General features: G+C 32.8%; 1 protein-coding gene across 3 annotated transcripts in view; it reads left to right on the top strand.

The window, feature by feature from the left end:
• Uso1 (USO1 vesicle transport factor) overlaps nucleotides 1–27,234 on the top strand; it is a 61,366-nt gene extending 34,132 nt beyond the window's left edge. For 2 of the 3 annotated variants that reach the window (XM_048784835.1, XM_015499286.2), the window contains 16 exons: nucleotides 3,696–3,836; nucleotides 6,144–6,232; nucleotides 7,009–7,163; nucleotides 8,715–8,926; nucleotides 10,406–10,426; nucleotides 14,122–14,232; nucleotides 14,669–14,787; nucleotides 14,921–15,102; nucleotides 15,681–15,802; nucleotides 18,762–18,900; nucleotides 20,034–20,197; nucleotides 20,902–20,979; nucleotides 22,339–22,437; nucleotides 23,988–24,095; nucleotides 25,211–25,426; nucleotides 25,954–27,234. In XM_048784835.1, coding sequence (XP_048640792.1) covers nucleotides 3,696–3,836; nucleotides 6,144–6,232; nucleotides 7,009–7,163; nucleotides 8,715–8,926; nucleotides 10,406–10,426; nucleotides 14,122–14,232; nucleotides 14,669–14,787; nucleotides 14,921–15,102; nucleotides 15,681–15,802; nucleotides 18,762–18,900; nucleotides 20,034–20,197; nucleotides 20,902–20,979; nucleotides 22,339–22,437; nucleotides 23,988–24,095; nucleotides 25,211–25,426; nucleotides 25,954–26,043 — 2,046 coding nt within the window. In that variant the 3' untranslated portion in view covers nucleotides 26,044–27,234. The remainder of the gene's footprint in view (nucleotides 1–3,695; nucleotides 3,837–6,143; nucleotides 6,233–7,008; nucleotides 7,164–8,714; nucleotides 8,927–10,405; nucleotides 10,427–14,121; nucleotides 14,233–14,668; nucleotides 14,788–14,920; nucleotides 15,103–15,680; nucleotides 15,803–18,761; nucleotides 18,901–20,033; nucleotides 20,198–20,901; nucleotides 20,980–22,338; nucleotides 22,438–23,987; nucleotides 24,096–25,210; nucleotides 25,427–25,953) is intronic. The other variant, XM_015499287.2, reaches the window with a different exon arrangement.
• Nucleotides 27,235–27,798: the final 564 nt, after the last annotated feature.

Raw genomic sequence — 27,798 nt, 5'->3', positions numbered from 1 at the left:
CTTTGAATGTCTCTGAATTATGCCAGTATCTTGGAAGTTATACACCTCAAAATGAGATTGTACACTTCCTTGTAGTGAGAGTTTGAATATCATTCCATGTCCTCAGAGTTGCCTGCATAGCACCGATTGATAATCAGGGTGACTATATACCCCCGTTTACCAGGACAGGATTCTTTTTTGTAATTACTAATAATGCCCTCTTTCACTTCAAAAGTGTCCTAGTTTTGATTATAAATTATCTCATTACCCCATTTAGAATATGTCTAAAAACTGTTACAAAAGTGTTGTAACAGAAAACATGGTCAAAAAGTCAATTACATTTATACTCCTGACTTCATCATTTCTGTCTTCACATGTCAGTATTACATGTGTCAAGAATTTATTATTTTTATGTTTTATAAAGAGGGTCACTTTATAGTCTTTGTTAAATACTGCTTTCTTAAGAAGAATATTCAAAGAAATTTTCATAATGTAAGCCAGGCACACATCTGAAATCTCAGCTACAAAGGAGGTGAAGGCAGAAGGATCACAAATTCAAGGGCAGCCTCAGCAACTCAGCAGGAGCTTGTCCTAAGGTGGTGGTGGAGGGGGTGGAATTAAAAAGGTCAGGGTAAGTAGCTTAATGGTAGAATGCCACTAGGTTTAATCCCCAGTACTACAAAAATGAGATCAGAGTGAGTGAAGGGATCTGATGATATGTATGCAAAAACATTTCCTGACCAACAGTAAGAATTTAATTTCTCACTGTGGGAGGGGCCTGCTCCTGTTTTATGATTTTAATGCTATGTAAAGAATTATTTTGAAGAAAGTTTAATAAAGTACTGTTTTACCAAAAGTTTTTGAATGAAGAGTGCATCATTAAATAGAAAAAATACAGTATTCTAGTTATATAAAGAGTTGGTTGTTTTTCTAGGGGTTTGTTTGTTTGATTGATTGTTTTAAAAAAAGTGAATAAGCTAGGTCAGGTGCAGTGGTGTGTGTCTTTAGTGCCAGTACTTGGGAGGCTAACATGAAGGATCACTTGAGCCCAGGGGTATAAGACCTGTCTGGGCAATGTAGTCTCAAAAAAAAAAAAAAAGTGTGAATAAGCTAACTGTGCCTACCCTACTACAACTTTCCTCTCTACCAGTGCAGACTATAAACTTCTGAGCAGAGGAACTGAGATTACTTTATTTTAATAAGTTCTTCACCTCAAAGATTGAGTAGTTGATTCATTCATGACTTCACAGGCCACAGGTTATTTTGTTAGAGTATTCTTTCTAAGTAGCTTTATTTGGAGTTGCTTATGTTTCAAGCTGTTGTACACAAAATGAAAATGCATAATTGTTCTTCTGTTTGGATATATACATCCTAATTGAAATTATTCAACATCAAAGTTATAATCATGATGATTTAATTCTAAGCCATTGAAAAACAAAATTGAGCTACTTTGGAACTTTATTTTCTTTTTTAAGAGACTAAGTCTCACTTTGTTTTCTAGGCTAGCTTTGAACTCTTGGAATGCAGGTATACTTGGGGGCTTTTATTCAGATAAAAATTTGGGAAAGCACCTTTTGAAAAAAAATTCGTTATTCATCCATATGTTAAATTAAAATCTGTCTTGACCAAACTTCTACAGTTTTTCCCTAGTCTTATTTTCAGAAATAATGGGAATCTGTTCCTTGTGACAATAATTTACATATTTGAATGTTATTAGGTCTTCCTTTATCTTATTATCATCAAGTATTCCTTTTTTCAGCCATCGTCCTCTGCCATCTTGGAAGTTGATAATTACTTTTCTTTATTTGTATCATCAATAAAGATTCTCAGCTGCTATTAGATACTAAATAGCAGCTTTAGATACTAAAGAATTATTGTTAATTGTCTTAGGTGCAATAATGGCATGATTATGTTTTTGAAGAATTGTATTTTAAAAAATCTTTATCGATTGGAAATGCACTCAGAAATATTTAGGCAGGAAATAACATTGCCTGGTACTTGCTTTACTCAGAAAGAAGTAGTAATAGTAATAATAAAGGTGGGAGAGAAATAAATAAAGGGGGAAAAACCCAGAAGCCTGATTAGAAAAGTCCAAGGACAGGAACCACCACCACCTACAGTGTTTTGTTGGTGGTGGTGGTGATGGTGGTTTTTTGTTTTTTGTTTTTTTAATCTATTAAACATCAATTTACTAATCAACCCTCTTTGAGAATGGTAATCCACATGTGGAAATTTCTAGATAATCAATTTGTTCATTACTGATTTAACGAGTAGTTGAAGTTTTTCCCAAGTTCTAGTGCTATCTGGTTACTTTTTTAAAAAATATTTTTTAGTTATTAATGGACCTTTATTGTATTTATTATATGCGGTGCTGAGAATCGAACCCAGTGCTTCACACTTGCTATTGTTAGTAGTAAATACCACTCTAAGGATAAATCCTATCATGAAATTGCACTTAACATTTTAATCTCTTGTTCTAGTATAGATTAGATACATTCCCATTAGAGTTTTTTTAAATCAAAATTGAGTATTATATTTTACCAAAGCTTTTATGGTTAAAAAATTTTTATAACCATAAATTATTTTCTATAAATGAAAGTAAGACCCTAGCTCTTCTGGTTACCTTTTATTCTCTAGCTTTTCAAACCCACTTTTTATTTTTTTATGTGTACCCCTTCCCCCTACAAAAAATGTCACCTTTCTTAGTGAAGTCACAATCTATATGATATTCACCATCTGTAGCAATACAATTGTTTTAGTTTACCCTTTTATGTCATTGATTAAGTTCATAACTTCAGTGTGCAGAAGAATAATATGTAACATTTGCTTTTCATTTCATTGTTAACAAAATATTATAAATTTCCTATTTGGTCTCGTTATACCAGATTTTGTGCACACGTATATATGTAACTGTAGTTTTATTTTATTTATTTATTTTTTAAATATTTATTTATTAGTTTTCGGCAGACACAACATCTTTGTTGGTATGTGGTGCTGAGGATCGAACCCGGGCCGCACGCATGCCAGGCGAGCGTGCTACCGCTTGAGCCACATCCCCAGCCCCATAACTGTAGTTTTATAATGTAGGATATATGTAAAATTATTTTGAAGATGTAACAATGCCAGAACAGTCATTTGGAGTGACTTTTATCTTGTTTCTGAAATTTCATGTTCAGGTTTAGAATAATCATAGACTCATAGGAATTTAATTAGCATTAACAAGGCCAACCCCTTGCCTTGTGCACAAATCTTCTGCCATATCTCTAATTGTTAGTTTTAGTCTTTCTTTATATTTTCAGTTTAAGGGGTATCTGTTAAACCTCAGGCTATTGTGTTTTCAGTCCTTCTCTATTATTAGGTAATTTACCTGTACTTTGATAAGGGGTCTGCAATCCTCTAACTTAATCATTTATTCATTACTGAATATGTATTATTACAAATATTGTGCTTATTTGGAATGCAAGAATGACCAAGTCAGTTGCTATTCTCTGGGAGTTCACAGTCACCTGAAGGAGACAACCTTAAGCAAATAGCATAATATAATATGTACTGTTAACAGCACTGTTGCCATGGGAACATGAAGGAAAGAGCACCTAGATCTGGCTGAGCAGGTGAGGGGATGCTTCATACAGATTCTCTTGTTCACATAGATCAGATTTGCGTCAAGTCTTTATAAATCTTTAAAAGACCAATTTTGTTTTCTCTTTCTTTTATAGCTTGTGCGGGTACTAGTATCTCCCACCAACCCTCCTGGTGCTACCAGTAGCTGTCAGAAAGCTATGTTCCAGTGTGGGTTACTGCAACAGCTTTGCACTATCTTAATGGCTACTGGAGTCCCTGCTGATATCCTGACTGAGGTAATTGAAACTAAGGCAGAAGCCACTCTGTGGAAGTTGAAATCATGAATCTTAGGAAGAATCAGATATTAGCTGAAGGAAAAATAGTTATTACTACTTTTTAGGTTTACCTGTCTTTATGTTGGATTCCTTACTATCTTAGTAAATAATAATGATGATGGTATCAGTTCCAAAAGGTATACTCATTCCACAAGTTTTATAGCATGATTTATAAAGCTTAAAACTTTTTAACAGATCCATCCAGAATTGTTCTTAATTTTGTTGTACATACTCTGTACCTGTACCTGAGAACAAAGTGACTTAATTTTACTCAATGAGTTGATTCGTAGAATAGCAAATTCTTTTTCCTAGACATAAATTCCTAGATTTCCCTGTACCTCTTCTTCACTTGAATTTCTTAGTCATCTATTTTCTCTTACCCATTAGTTAATTGTCTTGTTTTCCTGTTAAAAAAAAAGTAAATGACAAAAAAATTTCTTTTAGCTCTTTCATATCTGAAAATTATATTCTTCTACCTTCAGAGTTAATTCAATGTTTGATTAAGTATGGAATTCAGAGTTAGAAATGATATTCAACTTCCAGAACATTGTTCTCATGTAACTTGTTAAGAAATCTGTAACTGTGGGGCAAGGTGGCACACGCCTGTAATAACAGCAACTCGGGAGGCTGAGGCTGACGCTGACGCTGACGCTGAGACAGGAGGATTGCAAGTTCAAAGCCAGCCTCAGCAACATTGAAGTGCTAAGCAACTCAATGAGACCCTTTCTCTAAATAAAATACAAAAAAGGGCTGGAGATGTGGCTCGGTGATTGAGTGCCCCTGAGTTCATCCCTAGTACTCCCCTTCCTCCCAAAAAAGAAATCTCTAACTGTTCTGAGTTCTAAACCTTTTAATAACCTTTTTTTCTGTAGAAATTTTTGAGATATTTTCTTTATTTCTGATTTTTCTGAAATTTAGTGATGATATGCTGTATTAAGGACCTTCTTCTACTCCCTAATTATTTTTACCACTCATTGGGCTATTTTCAACTGAAGACACATGTCCTTTAGTTCTGAGGAAAATTTTGGAATTCCTTGATAATTTCCTCTTTTTTCTGTTTATCTTCTACAACAGATTAGACTTTCTGGACCTATTTGTCTTTTTTAAAAAATTACTTTTATTCGATAAAAATAGTATATGTCATATATAACATGTTATTTTGAAAAAGAGTTTTGTCCTTTTATTCCATTTTCTCGGAGGTTTTTTCCAACTTCATCCTTAAATTGAGTTTTTAATTGGTTATATTTTGTTTTTTTAGTTTTTCCTCTGTTGCAATACTGGAAACTGAAGTCAGGGCCTCACACATGCTGTGCAAGTGCTCTAACACTGCACTTCATCCCCAGCCCTTTTTAATTTTTATTTTGAGACAAGGTCCAAGTTGCGCAGGCTGGCCTCATACTTTTTAAATGTGTTCTCTGATTTTATTTTAGAGCATTTTCTCTAGTTTTATAGAAATAGATCTCTTGTCTCTTAGAATATTATTAACTTAGGGGCTTTTTTTGCAATTTTAAATGTTGTTTTTTTTTTTATGAGAACCCTACACTTACCGTTTTAAAATTTTATGTTGAGGGCTGGGGATGTGGCTCAAGCGGTAGGGCGCTCGCCTGGCATGCATGCGGCCCAGGTTCAATCCTCAGCACCACATACAAACAAAGATGTTGTGTCCGCCGAGAACTAAAAAATAAATATTAAAATTCTCTCTCTCTCTCTCTCTCTCTCTCTCTCTCTCCCCCTCTCCCTCTCCCTCTCCCTCTCTGTCTCTTTAAAATAAAGCAGAGGTGTTTCTTCTATGTATACCTGGACTCTATGTGAGAAATGAGGACCCATGTTTACCCCTCTGAAAAAAAAAAAGACCACCTAAAGATAAAGTAGCCAAAAAAAAAATAAATAAGTAAAATTTTATGTTGAGAAAATATTATAAGATTATAATGTTGGGGCTGGGGATGTGGCTCAAGCGGTAGCGCGCTCGCCTGGCATGCGTGCGGCCCGGGTTCGATCCTCAGCACCACATACAAACAAAGATGTTGTGTCCGCCGAGAACTAAAAAATAAATATTAAAAATTCTCTCTCTCTCTCTCCCTCCCTCTCTCACTCTATCTTTAAAAAAAAAAAAAAAAAATAAAGATTATAATGTTATAACTGATATCTGGGGTGTCTGATTTTTGGAGTTTAAAAACAAAAAGCAGCATGTACTATTTTCTTTTTTTGAAAACAGATTTTCTTCCTTGATTTATTTTTTTATATAGTATTTTTTTCTCTTCTTCACAGACCATAAATACTGTATCAGAAGTTATTCGAGGCTGCCAAGTAAACCAAGACTACTTTGCTTCTGTAAACGCACCTTCAAACCCACCAAGGTAGAAAATGGGAAATGACTGAGATTCCTTTGAGGAAATAAAAGCTTACTATATCTCATGTATACATCTTACTCCATTGTAAAAAATTGAATTCGATGTTTTAAAACTAGAAATTATCTGACAAGTAAATATACTGGTATTGGGCATAGTGGCACATACCTATAACACAGTTGCTCAGGAAGCTGAGGCAGAAAAATCATAATTTTGATTCAGTTTCTGCAACTTAGCAAGACCTGTTCTCAATATAAAAAAAGATAGGGGATATAGCTCAGTAGTAGAACACACCCAGATTCAGTCCCTAATACTGCCAAGAAAAAAGGTAAATATATTGGTATTTTAAGAGTGAGAGGTCTTTTTCTATAGTCCCAGCTACTTGGGAAACTTCTAAGGCAAGAGAATCACAAGTTCAAGACCAGCCTCAGCAACATAGCAAAACCCTGTCTCAAACTAAAAAAATTTAAAAGGGCTGGGCATGAAGCTCAGTGGTAAAGCACCCCTGGGTTTAATCTATAGTACAAAAAAAAAATGAGTGTGTGGTCTTTGGAACTTAAATATTTAGGCTCATGTATAATCACCCTTGCACTTACAGGTATATGCTGTAAGCAAACAAATTATTATTCTCCACTGCAGTTTCCTTTTCTGCAAAATGGAGATGGAAATACTTAACTTGCTGGTGTTCTAGTTATAGTTTTTCAATCAAGAAAAATGACTGGTTTTTCATTTGTGTGCTTGGGTCATAATGCTTCATTTTCTTTTTTTCTTTTTAAATGCAACAGACCAGCAATTGTAGTACTTCTCATGTCCATGGTTAATGAAAGGCAGCCATTTGTGTTGCGCTGTGCTGTTCTCTATTGTTTCCAGTGTTTCTTATATAAAAACCAAAAAGGACAAGGAGAAATTGTGTCAACGCTTCTACCTTCCACTATTGATGGTAAATAATTTAGTTATAATTTCTATTTTTAAAAGCAAATAATTGTCTTTCAAGCTTTTATAATTGAATTTTCATTTGTGCTTGAGCCTAAAATACTTATTTTTTTATATGCTTAAAAAATAAATTGAATTCTTAAGCCTAAATTAGTTAAATGTAGAGAACAGTGTTTATGAAGTCAGACTAGAGTTTACATTATAGAGTTTCCTCTTCTCTTGCTTTTTTAAATTATGAGAGGATAATACTATCTTTATGTGAGAATAATACTTACCCATTAGAAATATTGAGAGGCCAGGTACCATGGCATACACTTGTAATCCCAGCTGCTCAAGAGGTCGAGGAGGGAGGATTGGCAAGTTCAAGGCCAGCCTTAGCAACTCAGGGAGGCCTTAAGCAACTTGAGTGAGACCATGTCTAAAAAGCATAAAATGGGCTGAGGATATAGCTTAGTGGTACAGCACCACTGGGTTCAGTCCTTAGTACAGGAAGGAAGGATGGAAGGTTGGGTGAGAGAATTAATGCAATTATCTATGTAAAACACATATTCCAATATCTGGCATAATAGATGCTAATAAACAGAAACTATTGTTAGTAGTAAATACCACTCTAAGGATACATCCTACCATGAAATTGCACTTAACATTTTAATCTCTTGTTCTAGTATAGATTAGATCCATTCCCTATGGGTTCTTTAAATATTTCAATTTATCTGGGGTGAATTCTTTTAATATTTACCTTCGTTAACTTTAAGAGTAATTTGGCATAGGCTATTGGAAACATAAGTAAATCTCATTTTAATTACATAAACTATAGAGTTTTTTTAAATCAAAATTTAGTATTATATTTTACCAAAAGCTTTTATGGTTAAAAAATTTTTATTACCATAAATTATTTTCTATAAATGAAAGTAAGACCCTGGACTTAATAGAATAAAGAAATGTGGCATTTCTTTAGAATTTATTTTAGAGATATTGTTTTCAGTTAAAGTAATAATTTTATGAACTATTGCCATTATCAGTTGGTTGCCTAAGGTGTTCTGATATTTCTGTTATGCTTCTTTTCCTCCAAGATACCTTTCTCTCGTTATTCATTTTGTTGGCTTTTTTGTTTTTTTTTTTTTTGGTACTAGGGATTCAACCCAGAGGTACTTTACCCCTGAGCCACATTTCCAGCCCTTTTTATTTTTTCATTTTGACACAGGGTCTTGTTCAGTTGCTTAGGCCCTCCCATAGTTGCTGAGGCTGGTCTCAAACTTGCAGTCCTCCTGCCTCAGCCTCCCGATTCACAGGGATTACAGTGGTGTGTCACCATGCCTAGCTCATTCATTTTATTTTGAAAAGCAGGCTTTTCTCATTTTGAAAATGTGACTGAATACTTCCGGTTAACAATGTAGCATTTAGTAGAATTTCATACTTTGTGTGTGTGTGTGTGTGTGTGTATATAAAATGATTTAAAATTTTTGTTGTAAATTTTGGTTTATTTCCACACATAATAATAATATATTATTATTTCCACAAATAATCTATTATTTTTATCTGCCTGCCATCTTTGTAGCAACAGGGAATTCAGTCTCAGCTGGACAGTTATTATGTGGAGGTTTGTTTTCTACTGATTCACTTTCAAACTGGTGTGCTGCTGTGGCTCTTGCCCATGCTTTACAAGAAAATGCTACTCAGAAAGAACAGCTGCTCAGGGTTCAACTTGCTACGAGTATTGGCAACCCTCCTGTTTCCTTACTGCAACAGTGCACCAACATCCTTTCACAGGTAAAACATTGTAAGTTTGAGCTGTATGTTTTGATGCCAGTGATAAAACAATTTAAGGATGTCCTTGGAAGATGCACATGAAAAAAAAAGTACTTTCCTACTTTTTATTTCATTGTAACCAGAAGCAGTTTTGTGGAGAGGAAGCAATAAATATTTTTACATGACTAGTTTTACCAAATAGATAAGATCTGTTTCATGGTGAAAGCACAGTTTGGGGCAGAAAGGTGTTTTTTGGCTTTTGTTTTCTTTTTGAAGTATTTATAGTGTTCTTAAATGTCATTTTCTCTTTCTGCTCAGTATCTGAATTCAGATCAGTTTATGAGAGAAGAATAAAGCAGTTCATAGCTATGTTCTGTCCCCTTTCTTTCCTCAAAGCAATTGATCATACAGAAGTAAAACCCGTTGCATTCATAGTTATTCACTATACCCCTTCTGTGTTTGTGGGTTCTAAAGATCTTCACGTCCCCAACACGTAATTATCCTAAAAAGTTGTAGAAAAACAAACATATTTGCATTCCTTTAGATTCTTAATGAGAATAACAAGCTTTGTTGAAATATGGATGGTAGGACATTTAAAAATATCATTTACTTAATAATTTGTCCACATGTACTAGCCTTGCTTTTCAATAGTTCAAGTTCATGCTTTAGCAGAACTGTAGTCATTAACATTCAGAGTCACTCATGGAAAGTTAAAATGTGAATCAGTCTAAAAGTGCTCTGTCCACTTTCTCTAGTAGTAGAATTAACCTCCCCATTCTCCTGTGTTAATGTGCTGTATTCTTCCTTAGTTTTTCATTTTGCCACACATTGAATTTTTCCTTATTTTGAGCTTTTTGAATTTTATTTATTTATTTGTGTATTAATTTATTTATTGGTAATAGAGATTGAACCACTCTTGCATACTGAGCCCACACTCTGCCTGAGCTTCACTCCTAGACCATAACCCTTGTTTTGACCTTTTAAAGAAACATGAATGTCATCTACTAAAGTTAGAAGTGAAAGCTTAAAAATTAACTTGTAGAAAAAAAAGTGTCAATGTTTACATTGGTTTACTTCAATGGACTACTTATTACTTATCTCTTAACGATTTTTAAAAAAAAACACCAAAATTTTCATATCTTTACTTAATTAATACTTGACATTTTTATGTTTGTTGAAACAGCTTTCTTAAGCTGAACAGTAATCTGATTGTCATTATCCACAAACATGTTTCCATATTATAATTATAATAAATGTATAATGAGAAATCCTAAAGATTTCTCAAATGTCTTCCTCACTCTAAGTAATCACAGTGCTATAAAATCAACCTTTATCCTTTAAACATGTATCATCTTTATACAAGAAAAGATTATAACTGTCCTGTTCCAAATTACTGGCTTGAATTTACAGAGACCAAAAAAGTAGTTGAGGGCTTTTTCTAGATTTATATTTTTCCAAAGTAGTAATATTTATGAGTAATTTTTAATGTATAATTTGCAGGGTGATAAGATCGACAGACGGGTATGTATCATGATTAAGCTTAGGCATTGTCCTCTTACAGCAAGGCTTTTCCTTTGTCTTGGGTTTTGCTGATTGTTTTTTTTAACTGCTTGTTTGAAGTTATATTCTACTCACACTTTTATGTGTCAGCAAGTTTATCTCTGTCACAAGTGGCTTTCCAATTTTCTCCATGGGATATTGTAGTGGTGTACTAAGAACTATGGGAATGAGAATCTAATGCTGTGTCCTGGTGCTTCCTCCGGTGATGCTTGCACTTTCTGGAATTCTCTTGGCTTTGGTTTTTTTGTGTTTTCCCCACAAGCTTGCTTCTTTATTTCCCCTGAAACTGTTTCAAAGGAAGCAAAATTTATGGTTAAGCATTTTGTCTTAATCAGTGTATGTTTGACTTTTCTGTTACTTAGATTATTTAAAATATACAGTAGTAAAATTTTTATAAATTGAATGACTTTAAATTAAATACTATGGATTGTTCTGGACATAATCCATATGCTACAACTACCATTGGGTGTTAGTTTTTGATGTGTTGGGGGAGAGTGTTATTTGTGTTTGGTTTGATTTTCTTTTGAGTGGCAAAAAATAAATGTACCTTACTTAATATCCATGTTTAGGCATATTTCAGTTGTACAATGTGGATAGTAATGATGACTGTTAAGAAGTGTATCTTTCTGCATAAGCATGATTTAACATGTAGTTATAATAACTCTTTCTGTCTCATTCACTCACATATACACATATTTGGCCCATTTCTTCTACATGCAGTTTTGGTTTTTGTTTGTTTGGTGGTGCTAGTGCTCAAATCCAAGGGCCTCGTGCATGCTAAGCAAGCATTCTACCACAGAGCTATACTCCCAGGCTCAGAATTTTTGATATTAGGAAAATGTTTTATGAGTAAACATGTCAGTCATTTAAAAGGGAATTTGGGGGGAATATTGATTTACACAGTAAAATACACAGACCATACATGTTCAGTCTGATGATTTTTGATATTTGAGTGTACCTTTGTAATTACCAACTATATAAGATGGAAAACATTTTCATAATCCAAGAAAAAAGTTTTAGTATTTCCCTTCCTTACTAATTCTCTCTTCCAAGAGGCTACCACTAGAAAACGAATCTGATCATAATATGCTAGAACCTCATTTTAATTCTTGGAACACTGAAAGTTTAAAATACTAGATTTTTATATTTTTATAAACAATACAAATATATTACATTCAAAATGTACCTACTAGGGATGAGAAGAATTTTTACTTAGAAAATGTAATGGGAAAAACATAATAGCTTATTAGTTAAAGATTAGATGATTGAGCTTCAAATATTGTATTTGTAGTTTTCTTTCATTCTGTATCGTCATGATTTCTCATGACCAAACTCTCATATTACTCTGAAATTATAGTTTTGCCCTCCAATTGTTTTTCCAGATCTCCTCAGTGGTTCACACACTGGTGGCTCTGAGAAGAGGAGTATAATTTTTTTTTGTATCTAATATTCTCTGCTCGTTTTATATTAGATTAATATTTATCTTTGATTTGATTTACATGTGTTTTTTGCTGGTATATCATTTGTCTTTAGATCTTAATGTTCTTGTTTCAATTTTTTTTCTCAGACTTTTCTTTTATGGCTTCTGCATTTTTAAGTCATATTTAGAAAACCCTTCCCACTTGAAGATTTTAAGAAATTTACCCATATTTTTATTGTAACTTCTGGGTTTTTCTTTTTATTTAATTTTTTGTTCCATTTTTCTCAGCAAATTATGTAAGATATGGATCCACTGGTTTTTTGTTTGTTTGTTTTTTCCTAGATAGCCATCTAGTTGATCCAACTTTTTTAAAATCACTTTGGAGATGGCATCTCACTATGTTGCCCAAGCTGGCCTCAAACTCAAAAGTTTAAGCAATCCTCCCACCTCAGCCTCCCATGTAGCTGCGACTACAGGTGCACAGCACTACCCCTGGCTACCTCAACATTTTTAAATTCTATCTGTAACCCACTTAGGGTTATATGGTACTTTTTTAATATACTGACTTCTCTTTTGTGTATGAGCCCATTTCTGGACTTCTCTTTCTTGTCTCTCAGTTATTCTCTGTTCATGATCTATTATCCCTGCATTATTATTTTGCAATTTTTTCACAGTGTTCCTAATTATTTTCACTTGTTTATTTTTCTACATAATCTTGGGAATCAGATTGTTTAGTTCCAGGAAAGAAAAAATCTTCTGGAGCTGGGGGTGTAGCTTTTTGGTAGTGTGCACTTAGCATACACAAGGCCCCCAATTTTTGAGGGGGGAAGGTGGTATTTTTGTTTGGAACATTCTTATATATACACAATTCTTCTACATGCATTGTAGATATACTTGATATCTGCAAGTGGTTATCCTAAGTAGTAAACTATTTAAATGTAACCAGGGAGATAAACAAAACATTTAAATTTATAAATTGAGTAGTTGTAAGTTTTCTACAGTATGTAGTTATTAAGAATGACTCAGTTTTTAACTTTCTAGCTTACATGAGTAACATGAAGATGCTTTGTGAGCACAGTAATGACATGAAGGAAAAGGTAAAAATAACACACGGTGTGAAAACTGAACTCATCTTAATGCTTACATGGTAAATCATTTGAAGAAATCCAGTATGAATTTATTCAATTCAATAATAAATATACCTGAAAATAGAAAGACCAAGATATTGACATTAAGGTTCATTAAATCGGAACAGTCTGGGTTGTAGAAAATTTTCAAAACTCAGAGGTTTAGGCTGGGGATATAGCTCAGCCAGTAGAGAGCTTCCCTTTGCATGCACAAAGCCCTGTGTTCAATCCCCAGTATCACAAAACGAAAACAAACAAGAAAACAGTGGTTTATTCCTTGTCTAAATCTTTGGACAATTATATTTTGGATATTTTCTGATAATGCCTCAAAGTAATACATTACTATGCTGATTTTCATTATGTCAAACAAGTTTATTTTTCTTTAAAAAAAAAAAAGTACAGGTTATAGTAGTACAAATATGGACAGCAGCAATGCTATGAACCAAGAATATTTCACATAGGAGTTGTAAATATGTTATATAAAAATTTAGAAAATTATAATTTGCTGGAAATACTAATTTTCAATATTGTTTAACTATACTTGGAAGTAGTGCAGTTAGTGCTTCAGGGCACTTAGCTAAAACCCTTTCCCTCTTGATGATGTTTGTGATTTCTCATTATCTTGGCATGCTGTCACTGAGTTTTGTAGCATTTTTTTTTTCTTGTTTGAGAATATATTCTCTCATAGACTTTGACTAAATGGTCAGTAGATTATTTGTTTTTCCCTTAATGTTTTTTTTAAAAGGTAGAGTTTTTCTTTTTATCAAGAACTTGTTTTTTAAATTCTAATTGAAATACCATAAATTTGCATACTTGTCTTGGGATTAGTAGATCTTTTTAAAGCCTCTAGTATCATAATTTTTTTTCTTATAAACCTACTTTTTCTACTAAGAGTATTTTAAATAGCCCAGTATATGCTCATGAACATGAACCAATTCTGATTGTACATTCTAGTGGACATAAGAATGCATTCTTTTATTCAACTTTTAAAATCTGACTTCCCATCACACCTTTTGTATGATGTTAAAATTATTTTTATTCAAATAGACTTTAAGCTTGAAAAAAAATTTTAAAATGGAAAGCTATTTTAACCAATTTATCTATTGCAGGGAAGTAAAATACAGACAAGAGTTGGATTATTAATGTTGCTTTGTACCTGGTTAAGCAACTGTCCCATCGCAGTCACACATTTTCTTCACAATTCAGCCAATGTTCCATTTGTATCCTTTATGTTTTAGTGACATGCATGTAAGTACTTACCTTACATAGTTTTAATTTCTTCTTCTCAATTAGAAATAGCTCTGTTTCCAGGCTGGGGATATAGCTCAGTTGGTTGAGTGCTTCCGTTGCATATGCAAGGCCCTGGGTTTAATCCCCAGCACAAAAAAGAAAGAGAAAGAAATAGCTCTTTTTCCAAATTGTTTGAATTCTCAACAATATTCATATGTTTAAATTATTACAGTTGTAATGATACTGGTTTAAGCTATGTGTCTTTGTGAATACCATTGTTGTTGTTGTTTTTTTTTTTTATGCTGGCTTGGATTATATACAGAGTTCCTTGTAAGAAATCTTACATGAAATGTATGTTAAATTCAAATTGCAAACAAACATATTCTAGATACTATGAATCATTAACCTCCTTAACAAAGATTTCAGCTTACTGGACAAATTGCAGAAAATCTTGGAGAAGAGGAGCAGTTGGTTCAAGGGTTATGTGCCCTTCTGTTGGGTATTTCAATTTACTTCAATGACAACTCACTTGAGAGCTATATGAAGTAAGTAAGGGCAGAATGACTCTCTAATGGCATCTGGAGATGATGATACATTTTATTTTTCTGCTGAAGTATAATTACATCAAGCTTTTGTAATCAAGATTTTTTTTTAACATCTCAATATTTATCTCTGTAGAGAGAAACTAAAACAATTAATAGAGAAGAGGATTGGTAAAGAGAATTTCATAGAGAAACTAGGCTTTATTAGCAAACATGAGTTATACTCCAGAGCATCACAGAAACCCCAACCGAACTTCCCCAGTCCAGAATACATGATATTTGATCATGAGTTTACAAAGCTGGTGAAAGAACTTGAAGGTAAGATGAGAAAATTTATACTAATATTTATTAAAAAGTAATTATGTTTGCATATTCTGGATACATGCAAATTTTGTAAGTCTACAAGTAGGATTTTTTATTTTTCCCTAGTGCTCAATCTAAAGCCTATTTAAAGACTTGGATTTCTCCTATGATTGCAAAGTTTTTTTCTCTTGTGGAGCTAGGCCATCTGTTTCTGCTGATTAAGTCTTAATAAAATAGTATTTAAAATGTTTAAAACAGTTGGGCACAGTGGCATATGCCTCTAACCCCAGCAACTTGAGAGACAAGAAGATCACAAGCTAGCCTCAACAGTTTAGCAAGGCCCTAAGCAACTTAGTGAGATCCTGTCTCAAAATAAAAAAATACAAAGGGCTTGGAATGTGGCTCAGTAGTAAAATGTCCCAGGGTTCAATCCCCAGTACCAAAATAAAGAAATAAAATGTTTAAAATCGCTGGGAGTGTGGCTCAGTGGCAAGGAGTGTTTAGCAAGTGTAAGATCATAGGTTTCATTCCTAGCACTATAGAAATAAACAAAAAAAGTTTAAAACAAATTTTAAGTAAGCTTTCTTTTATAGGTGTTATTACTAAAGCTATTTATAAGTCAAGTGAAGAAGATAAGAAAGAAGAGGAGGTAAAGAAAACTTTAGAACAGCATGACAGTATTGTGACTCACTACAAAAATATGATTCGTGAGCAAGTAAGTACTAAGGAATTGTATTCTCATTACTTATTATTCTCTTATATCTTATTATTATTAGGTACTTTCTACTTTAGGGGGAAGAATTTACGGGGATTTCAAATGAAAGAGAAGTTAGAAAGTAAAATTCATTATTTTTAAAAGCATCTGAGTATTCAGTAAATTCAGCACCTGATATGTGCTAAACATTGGGCAGGATATTGTGGGTAAAAACATGATTCAGCATATTCCCACACTAATCCCAGGAGGAGACAAATCTATAAGTAAATAATTGTAGTGAACATATTATAGCATATGAAGTCCAGTAATAGAGATGATCAAAGGTATGGCAGCACTGAGAGGTATCTGACTTAGCTAGGTAGGAGCAGAAGCCTATAGAATCAGAAGCTGAGTCCTAGAGGGATGCTTAATAATAAGCCATGGGAAAAGAGAGATAAAGAAGAGAGGTGAGGATGACAATGTAAGTTTAACTGCAGTGCCCTTGGTGTGCACATAGAACACTTTACTAGCTGTGTAAAGAAGAAATTTTGAGAGGTAAGGATAGATAGAAGGAGGGAGCCCAAGAAGCAAGTTATTGTGGTAGATTAGGTAGAGTAGGAAATAGAGTACTGGTGGTAACTATTATGGTGCCAGTGACTACCCTTTTTTGTTTACTGTGTTCTATGAGCTCATTCAGCGTGTTTTAAACACTGTTGAATTTGGCCAGAAGCTGTGGCACATGCCTATAATCCTAGTAGCCGAGAGGCTGAGGTAGGAAGATCGCAAGTTCAAATCTAGCCTCAGCAACTTAGCAAGATCCTGTCTCAAAAAATAAAAATGGAGGGGATGTGGCTCAGTGATTAAGTGCTCCTGGGTTCTATCCATGGTACAAAAAAAAAAAAAAAAAAACTGTTTAATTAAATTTGCACAACACCCCTAGGAAGTAGTTTTTATCTTTAGGATAAATGAGACAGGGAATTTCAGTGTGCCCTAGGTATCTTAGTTACTGGTTGAACAGAATTCAAATATATGTATGTTAGTGAAACATACTATGTGGTATGAAGAGAATAGACTTGAGAAATGTGGAAGCTAAAGAACAAAAATTAAGCAGGATGTGGTAAAATTTGGAGGCAGATGTAAAGATGCCAAGAGGGTCAAATGTGATCCTTAAATTTTTATCTTGGACAACTGAATAGATGATACAGAGTGAGTTAGTATAAGAGAAGAAACTGATGTATTTGGGTAATGATGAATTAAGTTGAAACTACATTTTCAGAATCATCAGATGACATTTTCAAGATACTAATAAACTTCTACTTCTTAGATTATATTGAGCACTTTAAACCTTTTCCTTTATAATGTGTTTCTTGATTTTTATTTTTATTTAATTTCTTATCATGGAATATACCTTGACAGGAATTCTAGAAAGTATTTCAGTATTATCTCAAAAATAAGATTATTTAAATTGTTAAGTTTCAGTATCATCAAAAATGCACGTATGACAGTACATGTAGGGCAAGTTCATCTCCTTCCCTGCATGTTATTTTCTTCCCCACCACCTATGTTGAGATTGAAATTTGAAGAAAGAATGAAAATATTGTGGTATCTTTAGCATTCAGTCTCAGCTTTTCAATTTATAAGCAAATCAATAAACTAGAATCATCTTGATCAAAATTTGAATCATCAGCTACCCATGGTTATTAGGATTTTTCATCTATGTCTTGGTAGAAATGTGGAGTCATGTGGTGAGGTTGTAGTTCAGTGGTAGAGGGCTTGCCTAGCATGTGTGCGAAACTGGATTTGATTCTCAGCACCACATATGAATAAATAAATAAAATAAAGGTCTCTCGACAACTAAAAAAAATTAAAAAAAAAAAAAGAAATGTGGAGTCATTTCTAGGCAATAAATTTAATATTTTTGGAGTGATAAATAAATAAATAAATAAATAAATAAATACTTGGAATGGGATATGTAGCCTTTTTGGGACCAAAAAGTACAATTGATTTGGAAGAAGAAAAGAATGATTTGACCCATTTACTATCATGACTCATCTTTAAAAATGTTAATTTTATATATTCTCACCACTTAAACTAAGATTTATTTTGATGATATTTATCATTTTGAAAAANTCCCTGATGAAAGTAGATGCAACAATTCTTACTAGACTACTGGCAAATCACATATAAAAACATATTACCAACAACATGATTCTATATTTAGGAGACCCAAAAAAACTCCACTAGAAAGCTTCTAGACCTCATAAATGAATTCATCCAAGCAGCAAACTATAAAATTGACACCCATAATTTAATTGTGTTCCTATATACCAATGATGAATCCATTGAAAAAGCAATGTATCCCATTTGCAATACCCCCCACCAAAAAAAAAAAAAAAAGAAGAAAATAAAAAATAAATAAATAAATGTTAATAAAATTACATATGGACTGATTCTGACAAGTTTAAAAAAATGGATTGGAAGAAAATAAATACATCTAATTCCAACTATAGTTGTATTAGTGTGGTAAGAGTTGGAAGCTTTTTTAATCTTCTAACTGTTTTGTTCTATGATTATCTTTTAGTATTAAAAAATAATATTGATATATATATATCTATATATATCTATATATCTATATATATATATCTTCATATACTAAGTTTCTTAAATATTTAGGTACAAAGTTTCTTAAATGTTTTGATGGACCTTAAAGTGGAGTTTATTTGCCATGATTTTCCCCCATAATTGCAGTGAGATTATAAACTGGGCTATATATTTATTAATTGGACTCTGCTTGAAATCTTATAGTTCTGCTGCATGTTAATTGGCTTTGGCTAATTTATTAATGTATTACTGTTTAATTACTGAATGATTTTGGAAGTATTTGGAATACTTTATCATACCGACCCCAAATGACCTCTGTATTTTAAATTGTTCATCTACTTAAGGCTACAAATTCTGTTGGAACTGTTTTGTTTTATAGGATCTACAACTTGAGGAATTAAAGCAGCAGATTTCTACATTAAAATGTCAAAATGAACAGCTCCAAACAGCAGTCACACAGCAAGCATCTCAGATTCAGCAGCAGAAGGATCAGTATAATCTTCTTAAAGTACAGCTAGGTAAGTATAACTACACATCAGCATCATTGTGTCCAGGTCATTATTTCCTCAAGAGCTTGACAAATCAAACAGATTTTTTTCTCTAGATTAGTCTTTCTTTAACCTTAATCATTATGACAAAAAATGTGAATCAGATTTTAAAGCAAAATGTTTTGGTAACTAAGTGTAGTTAAGACTAGATCTTTAAAATTTGAAGTCTAGGCCCCTTGATACCTATTTGATTATCTGACCCATTGGCTGTCAACCACAATTGCATGTTAGAATCTTGAGATACTTTTAAAAACATACAAATGCTGAAACCCCACTGGAGTTTCTGATTTGATTAGTCTAGGTTTGGATCTGGGCATCAATAATTATTCTAGGCTCCCTTGGTGATTTTAATATATAGCCAGTTGAGAATAACTAATCTAATCTTTCAACTTCCTCATCTGCAAAATGGAAATAGTAAAATTTGTGTCATCTGAGAATTAAATGAAATTTTATGTATGTGTTTGTGTGCTTGTATGTATGTTTGTATGTATGTAGTTCTAGTTCAGTCTCTAGCAAATAGTCAGAGTCATCTGTTTGTAAATAATATTATCCTATAATACTTGTAATTGGAATGCTGATTACTTAGAAATATGAAGTTTGTTTTATGTATATGAGGGTGACTAAATATTTCAGAAAAAAAATTTCTTCCTGTATTTTTGACAATGTGTCAGGTATTGTAGCCCATATAAAAAGTTATTCCTATGGGAAGAATTTTTAAAGGGACTTTATTTTACATTCATTGGCAGAATTGAAATTGAAACTACTCTAATTCTTTTTTTTATTATTATTATTTTTTATTCTAATTTGTTATTTACGACAGCAGAATGTATTAGAAACTAATTCTTAATCATAGATCACCAAATCATACAATTTAGGCAAAAACTATGTATTTTTCCTGCTAGAAACCCTGGAAATATCATTAGTTCTCTATTTTTATCAATAAAAAATGAGATGCAAAGATGAGATGTGATTGCAAAATTACTGCCAAATTGAGATAAAGAAGTTATAGTTAAATCTCATATTAATCTATTTTCAGTCTTCTGGTTCAAAAATGAAAAACTTTCATTTTATGCTAGCTTTTTAAATTGTATGCCGTTTAATAGGAAAAGACAATCAGCATCAAGGTCCTTACAATAATGGGGCTCAGATGAATGGTATTCAGCCAGAAGAAATTAGTAGATTACGAGAAGAGATAGAAGAGTTAAAAAGTAATCGAGAACTTTTACAAACCCAACTTGCTGAAAAAGACTCTTTGATTGAAAATTTGGTAAGTAAAAATATAAATAAATAAGAAGTTGAGAATAATTCTCATTCTCTTGATTATTCATTTTGTTATGTTTGTAGAGTACTGGCCTATACATGGTAAGTGGGCACTCAGCCACTGAGCTACATCCTGAGCACTGTTTATTTTGCTGGAACCCTTATGCCAAAGTATCATACATTAAAATTTTAGAATATGAACTTTGAAGTTAGACTGTCTAAGCTTCAGTGCTTCCTAAGTCATTGAATTTAAGCAGCAAAGTAAACCTCTTTAAACTTGTTTTCTAATTTATAAATTGTTGGAGGTAATGTCTGTCTCATTGTTGTGAAATTTAAATGAGATAACTCTTTTATTTATTTTTTTAATATAGTTTTTAGTTGTAGATAGACCCAATATCTTTATTTTTATTTATTTATTTTTATGTGGTGCTGAGGATCGAACCCATGGCCTCATGCATACAAGGCAAGCACTCTACCACTGACCTACAACCCCAGCCCAAAATAACTCTTTTAATACATAAACTTATTAGCTATGAAGAAGTCATAATATGGGTTGAAATTTTATCTTGCATAAAAAAATTAACATTGACGTGAAAGTTTTGGGTAAGCATTTGTAAGGTAGAGCTTATGTGTGTACAGTTCTGCTTTTGTTTTTTTTCCTTTCTCATTAAATTGTTTTTATTTCATAGTTCATTTCTGTTTTCCTTGTAGAAATCTTCCCAAACTGCTTCTGATATGAATGAACAGTCTTCAACTAAAGATTCTGAACAAATTGCAGAATTAAAACAGGTAATTTTCCTGTCCAGAAAGTTGGAATTGGAAAAGAGTAAACTAGCATATATCTCAGATGACTCCAGCTGAAAAACAAAATAACTTTTTTCATGGTAATAACTAAATAATGTAGTAATTGGAAGAAAAACTTAGAAAATTATCAGGCTCATTAGTATATCACCACTAAACAGATTTTGTTTGGGGGTTTTTGTTTTGAAGTTACCTTTTCTCTCATTTCTTCATTCCATCATTTCCCTCTTATTATTAAAAGGAATTTTCTTTAAAAAATTCAAACAATACTAATATTACAACCCAGGACTGACTTCCTCCTCTGTCAGCTGACCTTAGTGCACTGGTCTGAGAGAGGAGTAACTGTCCGTAGATTGTGACTTATTTTTATAATGTCTGCGTACTTCAGAGTAGATTCTAAAATCAGGTCTTTTTTATTTTTCAAATCACCTTCACGAAGGATTTTCAGATCTCCAGTATGTCCATAATGTTTTGCTTGTGTGGGGAAGATTAATAATGCTATTTGGGTTTTAGAAAGTCTGCCTATTATAGAACTATCTCAAAATGTAAAGAAATTAAGTATACATATTACATATTAAGGTTACATATTACATATAACTTTATATTACATATAAGGTTACATATTAACCTTAATTTGTAAATCCCAAGTAAAAACTTTATTATTTAATTATGTGACCCAGTAAAACTTTGATGTGATATTTTCACAGAAGAAAATTATCTTTTAGTTTTGTATTTTTTCCAATTTTCTTTTATAAACTTTAGATTGTTAAAAATACACATTTTTTAAAATGATGGTTTTGTTAACTAGTAACATAGGCTTTTGTTAATTGTAATATATATCATTAAATACTGTGTAAAAAGAAAACAAAAATGATCTGTAATGTTACTATCCATATAACTCATTTTGAGGACTAAAAAACCAGGAGAATTAAAGAAAAACCACATATACACCTAACAGAAATTTTAAAGAAAACAAGAATTTTTTATATGCCTGCATTCTGCTGCCTACTCAATGGTGACAAAACATTATAAATGTCCCAGGTGGGGGACATTTCCTTATAACTCCTGGTTAAAAAACCACCATTTTAATTGCTTTTCTTTTATTGTATTTTTGTGGGATAAGGAAGGAAAGGATAAGAACATTGGGAAGTTCATTATTATAAGCTTTCAGTTAACACATTTTCACCATAGTATTATTTCATCTGTGTTTGAACAGTGAACCTCCAGTTTGAGAGGGTAGGGTCAAGAAAGGAAAACATTTTTTTTAGATTTATTTCTGTAAACATACATTTCCTTGATGAAATTAATACTGCTTAATGGTATGATTCAACTTCTTTTGTCTCTTAGGAACTGGCAACTTTAAAGTCTCAATTAAACTCACAATCTGTAGAGATCACCAGACTACACACAGAAAAGCATGAGCTGTTACAGAAAATGGAAGCATTTGTACGTGAATTTTTTTTTCTTTTCCTCTGAAAGGTAGTAAACACAGGGTGATATATTATTTCTCAGCCTCAATGAAAAAGAAGCAGATTCATCAGATTGCACCTTTTCTTTAGATCACTCATTAGCCAGAGTTCTAGTAACATAGGCTTCCTGACCAGAGAGGCAGTCATTTTGTAGACAAGATTCTCCAAGTTTTTAGTGAATGGTTTATTTTGCTAGTATTACATCCTATCTCTGCCTGCTCCAGTCAAAATGGCAGCTTTTCTACAGGTATAAAATGATCAGAAACCTTGTTGGCTTCGCCTGCAGTTCATAGGACTTCAAGCCATTAGATAAGAGGGTCCTCCACAGACGTTTTTTGGATAACTTCATCTCTCTTTCTGGCATTTGCTGAGCTGGTTGATTGGTTCCATTAATCACACATGTAATCCCTAAAAGTTCTTCAAACCTTTGATGTTTCCAAAATATGCCTTCTTATGTTTTGCAATATAGATAGGCAGAATTTTCCAAATCTTCAAGTTCCGGCTCTTTTTTGTCTAGCCATTCCTTTGTCAATTTGTCTCTCATTTACATTTTACTCTTGGCAGCAAGTTGAAATGAGGCTTTATCTCAGCTAAATATCCAAGTTTCTAACCTTAAAGTTCAATATTTTTACAAAACACTAGGACACAATTCAGCACAAGTTCTTTTCCACTTTATAACAAGAACTGCCTTTTCTCTGATTCACAGTGACATGTTTCTCATTTTCACATGTTTCTCATTTTCATCTGAGACCTCACCAGAAGTACCTTTAATGTTCATATTTCTTTCAACATTCTGTTCAGGATAGCACATGTGTATCTCTGAAGACCATAAAAGCTTTCTTTATAGCTTTTCTTTCTGAGCCCTCACCAGAATCCTTTTATGTCCATATTTATACCAACAGTCACTTTGAGGTAATTCAGGCTTTAACTAATATGCACCACAAAACCCTTTGAGCTTCTTACTCATTATCTAGTTCCAAAGCCATTTCCACGTTTTTAGATATTTGTTGCATTAGCACTTCACTTCCTGGTATTTTATGGGAATAGAATTTAAGACTTTGATTTAATAGCATCTACTATAGTACTTAAGAAAATACTTGCATTTTGCCAATTAATGTCCTTTGGCTCAGTTTATCATCTACCTATTTGTCTTATCTGAAACGACAGCGTAGACTCATGGTACAGGAAGTTTATGAGGGAAAAGCTTTGAAAAAATAATTTCTGTTTATTATATATTGTGTTATAGCTTCACTGGAGCTGCCTCATTAATTACTTTTCTAGGCTGACCTTGAGGAAGCTTATTAGCCCAGCCTTCCTCATACTCTGATAAGATCTAATGCTGCTCCAGATGGGGACGGCTCATCTGTGGAGAGTACTTTGTTGCACAAAAATATATGAAGAGTTATATTTTCTGTAGTTGGAAATAAAATTTCAAAACAACAAGATTAAATTACCACTTTGAGAGTTCATATTGTCTATAACTTCCAAAAAACAGTTTTGTTTTTTTTTTCCAATTTCTACTTTCAGACAAAATCCATTCCTGTACAAGGAGAAAATGAGTCTATAATAGCTTCTAAAACTACTGATGTAGAGGGAAGACTATCAGCATTACTACAAGAAACTAAAGAATTGAAGGTTGGTTTTTGGTAAAACTTATTTATTATGTTTAGTATGATATAAACACTAGAACATTTGATTTTATTTCACTTAATCTCAGATCCTTAGGTTTATGAAGAAAGCTGATGGGATGTAATTTTATCATAACATTACCATTCATATTTTGATGACTTAAGATGTCATAAAGATTTTTTAATGCTGTTTCAAATGATGGTATTGAATACTTGAAATAGGAGTTTATGTACATGTACTACAAAAGTAAAATTCATTGAAAATATTTAAGTTTCTTGTCAATATCAATATCTAATCACAATAACAAAATAAGGAATACAAACTTGGCTAATACACAAGCCAAATTCAGGCTGAAGAACACAGGAACATTAAATTCTGATAATCTGTTATAGAGACTTCAGAATAAATAAATGCAGAGAGGAATAAGGTGACTGATAAAAGGCATGAAGGGAAAAATACAAAAAGAAAAATAAAGTATAATTATGCTTTTTGGATTGTGATCATATTGTTTTATTTTTAAACCATGGATTTTATTTTAAACTATTAATTATTCTTTCTCATTTAATTCTATGATGTAAACTTTTTTGGGTACTGGGGATTTAACTAAGGGCACTCGACCACTGAGCCACATCCCCAGCCCTATTTTGTATTTTATTTAGAAACAGGGTCTCGCTGTTTGAATTCCCCATCCTCCTGCATCAGTCTTCTAAGCCACTGGGATTATAGGCGTGCACCGCACCTGGCAACTTTTTTTTTTTTAAACTTGAGTTTTTGGTTCTAATTCTGATGGTAACCAGACTTCTGCTGTGAAATATTTTGTTTCTTTGTTTATTCCTCTGATTATCTAACATGGTATTGCTTTTTTTATTAGGATTTTTTGAGGAATAGCTAACTACATTTTCAATATTAATCTATTTTTCACAGTAACCATCTTCAATGGATAGTCTAAAAATTCTCATGTTACTGGATGTATATGTTTTAAGCCTCATGTATCTTCAACTCCCACCCCTAAATGCCTCAGATTGGACAAGTGTAGTGATTTGTCATAGGAAGAAACTATTTGTTAAAAATCTAGCACAGCAAATACTAACTTCAGATTATTGACTTTCACCTTTTTCTAGAATGAAGTTAAAGCTCTGTCTGAGGAAAGAACTGCCATGAAAGAGCAGCTGGATTCATCAAACAGCACTATTGCCATTTTACAAAATGAGAAAGACAAACTACAGTTGGAAGTTACAGATTCTAAAAAAGAACAAGATGATCTCTTGGTGCTGTTGGCCGATCAAGATCAGAAAATATTGTCATTGAAGAATAAACTCAAGGATCTTGGTCATCCAGTAAGATAGAAATGTTTCCAGAAATGATTTGTATTATATTTCTTTGTGAACATTTAAAAAATTTTTAGCACAGCATGGAAAAATTGTTCCTTTATTATAGGTATTGTTATGTGGATTTATGAATAAGGTATTATCTACATTTCTTTCACTATTCAGTGAGTTGGATTAAGACACAGATTAAATTTATTTTTCAGCACTTTAGACTATTTTCTTTTGGACCATGACCTAAAAAGTGAATTGATTTGATAATTCCTGTGATAACAAGACTCTGAACACCCAAGTGGACCATCATCTTTGTCATGTTTGGTTCAGATTTGCATGTGGAGATGTAATTTATTAGTAAAGTTAACTGATATATCTCATTTGTGTTAAAAATAACAGGGAACCTTGAGCATTAAATCAAGGACATCAGATGGTGTATATTCTACTATAATTACTAAAATAGAATACATGTATACATTTATCATGTATATTATATCTGAGTTTGAACAGATTTCCATAGTATTAAATTTATATTTTCCCTCTAGATTGAAGAAGAGGATGAACTTGAATCTGGAGATCAAGATGATGAGGATGATGAAAATGAAGATGGTATCAAGGACCAGGATCATATCTAACTCTAAAATCTCTAGGAATAATAGACATTATATTGTAATTTTGAAGATGGAATCTTAAGAGTGTTTTGGTTTGCCTCCACAGGAAATAAAGATTTAGAAACCAAGTGGAAAACATTCACTAATAAGACTATTGATGTATTTTTTAATTTTGCCACCCATGTTGAAAACCCTAAAACTCTCTACAGAACACCCATTTTATTTAAATTCATCTAATCTGTCCCAAAATATAATTTGTGAAGACAAATGCTCGCGCGCACACAAAACCATTTGAAGGCATGTGGTGGCAGTGCTATTGGCCTTATTAGTTCATTGGTTGTTTACTTTTCAGAATTTGTGGCTTTTAAATACTAACACATTTGATTTTTATATATTGGATTGGAATCATTTCTAAATTCAGCATTTGAACTCTTAGCTAATGATTTCCTTTTATAGAAAGGAAATTTACTTAAAGGCAAGATAGGCTGGGCACATGTTATCAGCCCTTGGTGGCATGTGACTCCCAAGATGAGCAGGAGAGGGCAATTGAGAATGAGTGCTTTGACACCTGATGTGGCTGTATTTTGTACCTCTGAAGAAAGGAGGATACTGACACAGTGATGTGGAGGGAGGTTCTGATAAACTTTTGCAGCAGTGTATTAATACAGTTGGTTTTCTTTTTATTTTAAGCTAAATATGGAAAATAAATTACAAGTTAATAGCTCATACAATTCAATTTAGTATTGTTTGGTTATTATAAATGATACGTTCCTAGTTTTAAAAAGACCCAAACTATGATTTATATAATTTATTGGCATTTTTGCTGAGTAGGTTTAAGTCAGATAATAGATTTTTAAAAAGCAGATGAAGCAATTTGTCAAAATTTAATGTTTTCGTAATAAAAATAGATATTATGTTCACTTAATCCATGGTCATGGTTCCTTATTTTTTAAACTTTGAGAAAACTGTTTTATTCTTTTGTTGTTGTTCTTTTTAGATATACATGACAATAGAGTGTATTTTGACATATTATACCTACATAGAGTATAACTTATCCTAATTAGGATCCCATTCTTGTGGTTATAAATGATGTAGAGTTTCACTGGTCATGTATTCATATATGAACATAAGAAAATTATGTCTGATTCATTCTGTCTTCCTATTCCCATCGCCTGTTTTATTCTTAATAAAGGGTGAGCTCAATGTAAATGGAAAGACTTGTTACTAGTTGTACATTACTATGACTGAACATTAAAAGCAATCTTATTTCAAACTAACAATTAGGATTCCATAAGATGGGAAGAAACTAGTTGTAGAAACTACAGGAGTGGGGGAAGAAATTTGAGAAGGGTTTGTTTGCTTCTACATTCAGCATTAGAATTCTTAGTAATGATTCTCTTTTAAAGAAATGGATTCAAGGCAAAATAGCTTGGGCTGCTGGGTGCTTTATCATCTGCCTTCTGGGTTTGGGAATAGTTTGAGCAGTTCACTATGGGGCACAAACTTTTGAAAGAGAAGTATTCTTCACCTGTCTCAAAAAAGATGACTGTGTTACAAAGAGCCAGTGAATGCTTCACTGTGCCCCACCACCACCAAAGACCTTCAGAAAGAAACATCTACAAAATCAGTGCTGGTGGTATGTGCAACTTAGCTCTCAGATTGTCCTGGAGTGGAAAGAGGAAGTCTCAGCTGCACAGTTCATCCTGGAACCACAAGGAGCATCTTCTTTACCCCATGGCCCCAGCCATGATTTTTTGCCTGGATAGAATCCGCTACTGC

The sequence above is a fragment of the Marmota marmota genome, unplaced genomic scaffold, assembly GCF_001458135.2.
Source record: "Marmota marmota marmota unplaced genomic scaffold, marMar, whole genome shotgun sequence".
Taxonomy (NCBI): Eukaryota; Metazoa; Chordata; class Mammalia; order Rodentia; family Sciuridae; genus Marmota; species Marmota marmota.
The sequence above is the reverse complement of the archived record's forward strand: the minus strand, read 5'-3'. Positions and strand labels throughout refer to the sequence as shown.